This window comes from Rhopalosiphum padi, chromosome 1 (genome assembly GCF_020882245.1).
Source record: "Rhopalosiphum padi isolate XX-2018 chromosome 1, ASM2088224v1, whole genome shotgun sequence".
In the NCBI taxonomy this organism is placed as follows: domain Eukaryota; kingdom Metazoa; phylum Arthropoda; class Insecta; order Hemiptera; family Aphididae; genus Rhopalosiphum; species Rhopalosiphum padi.
In genome coordinates this window covers 26,959,117-26,966,650 of record NC_083597.1, presented here as the reverse complement: position 1 = coordinate 26,966,650, position 7,534 = coordinate 26,959,117, and the positions used below count along the sequence as shown (strand labels likewise).

At 25.3% G+C, this 7,534-nt stretch overlaps 1 protein-coding gene across 1 annotated transcript; it reads left to right on the top strand.

The window, feature by feature from the left end:
• The first annotated feature begins 1,689 nt into the window (after positions 1 to 1,689).
• LOC132917514 (beta-galactosidase-like) lies at positions 1,690 to 6,819 on the top strand. Its single transcript, XM_060978292.1, has 11 exons — positions 1,690 to 2,144; positions 2,601 to 2,755; positions 3,422 to 3,572; positions 3,669 to 3,732; positions 4,613 to 4,707; positions 4,794 to 4,983; positions 5,130 to 5,479; positions 5,539 to 5,814; positions 5,874 to 6,011; positions 6,249 to 6,464; positions 6,559 to 6,819. The coding sequence occupies exons 1-11, from the start codon at positions 2,076 to 2,078 to the stop codon at positions 6,760 to 6,762; spliced, it is 1,908 nt and encodes a 635-aa protein (XP_060834275.1). The 5' UTR covers positions 1,690 to 2,075; the 3' UTR covers positions 6,763 to 6,819.
• Positions 6,820 to 7,534: the final 715 nt, after the last annotated feature.

Below are 7,534 nucleotides of genomic sequence, written 5' to 3'. Positions count from 1 at the left end.
AAATAATGCAATGAGCTAATTCGTCACTAGATATATTTTACAGTTACCTATATATTATACTAATTACTAATTGAAATACAGAATACACAGTTATACATTAAGATTTATTTTATTAGGTACTTTTGTATTAGTAGCAATTAAATATTAGGTGGTGTGGGAAAACACCTCCACGGGTTTGTGAATCACCACAAATGTTTGCACCCACATGAGTTTCTACGATTCTTCCAACTTTCAAGTGCCGTTTATGTCGGCCCACCGGGAAAATCCCGGTGTCCCAGTAGACTTATCCGCCGCTTGATACACCTCTTTTATTTTTAACTAGATATTTTTGTATGGTAATAGTTGTGATTTTTTTCATTTATGGCTCTAACAGTAGAAAATAAAATTCACACATTTTGCTTAGGTATAAATTATCGTAGTCATGATTAACTAACTACAGTTTATCATGTATATGTCATATATAATATAATTATAAATAAATTCACTATCCTATAGACAATTGCAAACATGGCATGTAACGGTCAATGTTACTATATATTTTTATATTATATGATGGATTTAAAAATGTTAAGAATTGCATATTTTTTGAAAAATTGTGATAAAAATAAAACATGTAGGTACTTACGTAAGTTAGGCACAAAATATAAATTATAATGTAATTTACCAGTTTACCACACACTCACAAATTTAAAATTTCAAAATTGTTCAGTATTCTTAAAATGGGACGATTCGAGTTGACCACGCATATATACAGTGTGTGTATTTGTAGCACGAATTAAGGTATATCTTAATTCGTGATCTGTAGTATAACATACAATGTATAGTTTATTTTATTAAATTTATTATAAACAGTGGAGTAGGTAAATGAAAATAATTTTTGTAAGTAATTAATCACGGAATACCTACTTTTACTAAACAATAATAATAATGTGTATATTGTAAATTAAATTATTTACATTAGGTATTTTTGTACATATGAACGCATGAGTTATGACTCTATATACCGTGAACTATACCTATAAAACCAAAATATTACAGTACAAAGATAAATATAAAGATAAAGAATACAGTAAAATAAAATTTTTATGTTGTTCCAAGGCTCAAGAATTGTACATTTTAAACATAAATAACGCCTAAAATTATAAATCTATTTTACTCAAAAATAGATATCCCCCCCATATTTTATCTGAAGCAGGAAGTATTATAAGGTGCCTGGCAAAGACATAATATACCTATTAGAGTTCGTTAAAATGTATCACAATAACTCACAAGTGGTTACCACCTCTTGCAGTCTTATTTTTTTTTCTATATAGCTATATACCTACTGATATTTTATATAGGTATCAACTCACTATTCATCTAAATACTTGTATTGTATTAGGTATATTAAATTAGACCAGCTCGTACTTGTCTTGTTATGTGCTGTACTGCCTGTACCTAACAATACATAATACATATATGTGTGTGTATAAGTATATGTCTACTCGCCCTACTTCTCAAGTCCGAAATATTAATACATAATGAATAAATGAAACACGCCTACGGTTATATAAACTATTCATCTGAGTTTTATGAAATAAAAAAAGGTTCACAGATTACAAATTTACAAGTTTTAACTGACTTTTTATCAGTATTGTTTATTATTCTTATAATGGCAGTCATAATATCATTGAATTATGTAACCTATATAATATATTATACTTTTAATTTTTTAAATATGTAATTAATAAATAATAACGTTTTCGATATCAAATAATGACTTTAAAAAACCGATAACAATTAACTAGTAGCTACCTACTATTTACTATTAAGTAGGTAGGTATATTTTTAGTCCGCTGCTATACCGACGTCGAAAAGAGATAAAAACAGTCCAACATCCAGATAATACTATTAAATAATAACTAAACTTAGGTATTCATATTGTTTAAAGAGAAGCATGACATTCTTTGGTACCTAATTTATTTAAAAGAAAAAAAATTTGCTATAACTTATAATTTATATATTTATATTTCACATAAAAACTTTCTCATCAAATGTCAAATAATAAAACTAATTTTTTCATTCAACTGTAAAATATGAGCTGGATATTTGTGTGTTTTATTTGCTCATTAATCAACCCTGTTTTTTTGGAAACTTTAGAACCAGTAAGTTTTAAGATTATATAAAATATCGTACTAGTAGATACTTAATTTTTGTATAATATATCTAATATAAATAAAATAAATTTGATTTAAATATAACTTATGAAAATTTTGTCAAAGAAAGGTAAAACAAAAAAAAAGTTATACCTAAATATTCAAATCTTATAAAAGAGTTGACATTTTTTCTAAATTTTGATTTAGTTCACTTCTAATAATAATTAATATTTAAAATTTTAATCTCTTTTAGTATATTGTTTTTTTTATCCATATTATGATTGTACAATAAATTTAATTTAGAATTTTTGCAAAAACTGTGAAAATTATTTTATTACTATTATAATAGTATATAATATAATTATTTTTAATATATATGTTTTGATGAGTTTATCTATATATATTTTTTATTTAAAATATAAGTGATTTTAGGTAGTATCTATTGTGATTTATTTTATTTTTTAGACTTTTACTATTGATTATGAGAATAATGAATTTCTCAAAGATGGTGAAGTATTCCGATATGTTTCTGGTTCATTGCACTATTTTCGAATTCCTCAAGTTTATTGGGAAGATAGAATTAAAAAAATGAAGGCTGCTGGATTGAACACTATAACAACGTAAGTACTTATCCCATATCTATTCTATATAATATAAATTATTACTTCTACGTGTTTGATAAATATATAATTGAAACTCGACAATGTCTATGTGTAATAAGGTATACAAGCAACTAATTTATTTTTGATTCATTTACTATAGAAATCACTACTCTATTGTCCTGCTAGAAATTAGAATTATTATTTATTAAACATCAATGAAATCACTTAGATTGTTTTTATTTTTTTTTAAATTAATGTCATACATTTCTCTAGTGTTTAATAAAAAAAAAAAAATTATATTAAAAAACTTTCAAACTAAAAATGGTCGAGCCATACTATTTTTGTGCTAATGGCTAATAAAAAAAATAATAATAATAAAAAAAAAACTAAAAATGTTAACCCAAAATTTAAAGGTTAACACATTTTAATAATATAATAGATTATGTTAATACATTTTTTTCTGCTTTTTCTTCAAATTCTATTTTTTATCTTCACATTTTACAAGACGTGTACAAGATCTAATGTTATCAACACAAAGTTTAAATAAATGAAATACACTTAGATACCTATATAAAATTATTTTTATGTACAAATGGACAAAATATGCTATGTGTTATATAATGTATATGCAATAAGTATTTCAAATTTTACTTTTAATATTTGTTTAATATTGGTATTATGTAGTTATGTAGAATGGAGTTTACATGAACCATTTCCTGGGGTATATAATTTTGAAGGGATCGCTGATTTGGAGTATTTTATTAAATTAATCAAAAATGAAAACATGTATTTAATTTTGAGACCAGGACCATATATATGTGCTGAACGAGATTTTGTAAGTACCTATATATAATTTAAAAAATATATTTTTTTTTATATTTTATGTTTAAGATAAGATTTATATAAGCAAATTAATTTTAATTATTTTTAGGGTGGATTTCCCTATTGGTTATTAAACGTGACACCTAAAAAAAGTTTAAGAACTAACAACTCAAGTACGAAGAAAGCATATTATAATATTAAAAAAATCATATTAACTACAATTTAAGAAATGTTAGAACCATCTGGTATTACTGATCTATATAACATATTTCATCAGGCGCAGATCCAGACCAAATTTTTGAAGGAGGCCTATACTATGTGTGTATCATATTTTCTCGGCTGCCAAACAGACATCCTAAAATTTACCTGTGTTTACGAGGGGGGCCATGGCTTAAATCCGCGCCTGTATTCCATTTAATGAGATAAACTTATTTTTTTAGTTAGTTCTTGTTTTATTTGTTTAATATTCATATAATTAAAGTATTTAATTAAATATTTGGATAGATTATCTTATTCTTATAATGATACTTTATTTAAAAACATTTTTTTTTTTTTGTTAATATTTTCAAGTAACAGTAATAATAATAAAATCATTTTTATAATTCACTTTTTTTAAGTCAAAAAGATAAACTTATTGTTGTAAAATCCTTCTGGTGGTTTAAACAAATGTTTAACTATATAAAATTCATAAAAAAAAAACATGTACTTACTCAAAATATCAATAAAATATGTATTATTATTTATTATCTATTAATCAAGTTAACCAATATAGCCCAAAAAATAAAAAGGAATAATTTGATGGTTTACATGTAAAAAGGAATAAATCGAAATTAGTACTTTTTATGTAACAAAAAATATGGTTTCATTTCTTAATTGACTATAACGGATTTTTCATTGTTTGTGGTTAATTTATGACCAGAAATAATACAACAATAATTTATATTTTGATCAATATTAACTTATTTACTATTTATTTATAACCATTTACAAACATCAAATTATTTTCTTTATATTTTGTCATAGGTACCTAACATGTGAGTATTTAAATTTCAGGTTATAAAAAATATGTTTCAAAATGGTTTAATGTGCTTATGCCAATAATTAAACCTCATTTATATGGAAATGGAGGAAATATAATTTTGGTCCAGGTGAAAAACAAAATTTTTTATAAGCATTCTATATATTCAATTTTGAGATATTTATTACTAATTTAATTTATAATGTATTTCATTAGGTAGAAAACGAGTATGGAAGTTATTATGCCTGCGATTCTGAGTATAAACTATGGATACGAGATTTATTTAGAAGTTATGTGGAAAACAAAGCTGTTCTTTTTACAATTGATGGATGTGGTCAATCATACTTTGACTGTGGTGTTATTCCAGAAGTATACGCAACTGTAGATTTTGGAATTTCAGTAAATGGTTAATATTTACATAAAATTTAAGTAAATGATTTGATGTATGAAGAATGTTATTAAGACTGAATGAAAATCAGTCTTACATATTAATAATAAAACAAACTTTATTTCAGATTTTCATTTTAGTTCTATTCTATATTTTTGTTCTAGCTTCTCAATGTTTTGACTTCATGAGAAAGGTTCAAAAAGGAGGTCCACTAGTAAACTCAGAATTCTATCCTGGTTGGTTAACTCATTGGCAAGAATCAGAATCTACAGTAAAAACTATTGACGTTGTAAAACAAATGAAAGTAATGTTGGCAATGAATGCATCGTTCAGTTTCTATATGTTTCACGGAGGTACAAATTTTGGATTCACATCGGGAGCAAATACAAATGACACTAAAGAAAGTATTGGATACTTACCACAGTTGACTTCATATGACTATAATGCTCCATTGGACGAAGCTGGAGATCCTACTGAAAAGTATTTCCAAATTAAACAGACACTTGAAGAAGCCGTGAGTTTTTATAATAGTTAACTATCCATTAAACAGTAAATTAATTTTTTGTTTTTAAGAAATATGCTGTGACAAATGAGATATCACCAAATCCTGCACCTAAAGGTGCCTATGGTAAATTCTATTTAAAACCTTTGGTTAGCATATTTGAAAAGGTTGCTCAACGTATTAAACCGGTGATTAGTAATGTTCCATTACCATTTGAGGACTTAGATATTAGTACAGGTTTTGTAATGTATGAAACAACATTAACAGATGATCAGAAAAATGTCGATAATCCAGTAAACTTAACTGTGAATACCGTTAGAGATCGCGCAATTATTTACCTGGATAAAGTAAGAGTTACATTGCAATTAATATTATAAAAACATAAGTGTTAATTATATTTTTTCAGGTACAAGTGGGTACTATGAATCGGTTAAAAGGTAATACTACAATAAGTTTAAACATTGACCGTTCTATTCAGAACTTAAGCATTTTAATTGAAAACCAGGGAAGGATCAATTATGGTGACTTTATTGAAGACAGAAAGGTAATAATTATTTTAATTGTTATCTTGAGACTGAAATAGTATAATATATATTTCAGTATAATGCTTATTATAAAACGTAATATATGATAAATTATATAAAGCTCAGCTAGTAGGTATTTTTAGCATTAAAAAATGTAGTATTTAGATTAATAAACCAGATTGTATACTTATTTAAACTATCAACTAGTATAATTATTTAATTAAAATATTATATGTAAAACAATAATAATTTTGTAGGGTATTTTCGATCGAGTGTTTCTCGGAAACAAAACATTAAGCCCATGGAAAATGACTGCATATCCTTTGAACGAAACATCATGGATTTCTTCAATTAAAACAGTTAACAATGCCATTAGTATTCAATTGCCAGCATTTTATAAAACACAGTTTATATTACCAAAAAACTATACAAAATGTTTAGATACTTATTTGGATACTTCAGGCTGGACTAAGGTGTGTTTTAACAAATTAAATCTATTAAGTCAATTTTTAACCATATTTTTGCAATTTATAAACCTTATTTATAAATAATATTTCATATTTATAGGGTGTAGCATTTTTAAATAATGTAAACCTTGGTCGATATTGGCCACTTGGCGGACCTCAAGTTACACTTTATGTACCAGCTCCTTTTCTAAAACCATCACCTTATGTCAATACCCTTGTGATGTTAGAACTTGAAGGTGCACCTCAAGATTTATCCATAAAATTTATTGACAAACCTATTCTTGATGGTCCCATAATGACATAAATTAAAATGTTTGTTATATCATTTTTTTTTTTAATAAAATATTATTAAAATATTTAATGTTTGATTTATTGTATTCTACTATTCTACCATATAAAAATTATTGTGATATTTACTATAAACTTTAGTGTTTTATCTAATAAAAACCCCGTCCTTTGAAATTAATAATTGTGTTCAGTTTATAACAATAACTAGTCTAGTCTATAAATCAAAATATTAAAATATTTTTAAAAAATATTGTGTAAGTATAACAATTCAATTGAAAAAGTTTAGTCATAGAGGTGTTATTTCAAAAGCTGATTTTAATTTTTACACAACTTTGTCAAAGTTATAAGAATCTACTGTATTCCTACTCATAAGCGTGTGCACAGGGGGGGCAGTTGGGCCATGGCACACCCTGCGAGCCACACCAAAATTTTTATACATAGTAATACATGTTCTAAACATAACGATTTTTGATTTTTCAAAAATCATAAAACATTAAATAGGTAGGTGAAAAATAACTGATACACCGTAATAATAAATTAAATGTCTTTAAAAATAAAATTGATAACATATTATGTCATATTACCATTACAGATTGCGAAATTGTATTAAACTGTGTTGGCAATTACAATATTTCTGATTTAATTTAAAAAAAAATAAGTAACTGTTTTTATTCATATCCATATGAATGATTTATGCCTTAAATAGTGGGTGATTATGAGTTGGTAAATTAAAGTATGTAACATTTTAATTGTTTCTTCCATCAGAGTTCAGGTTTCTTAATATTTAT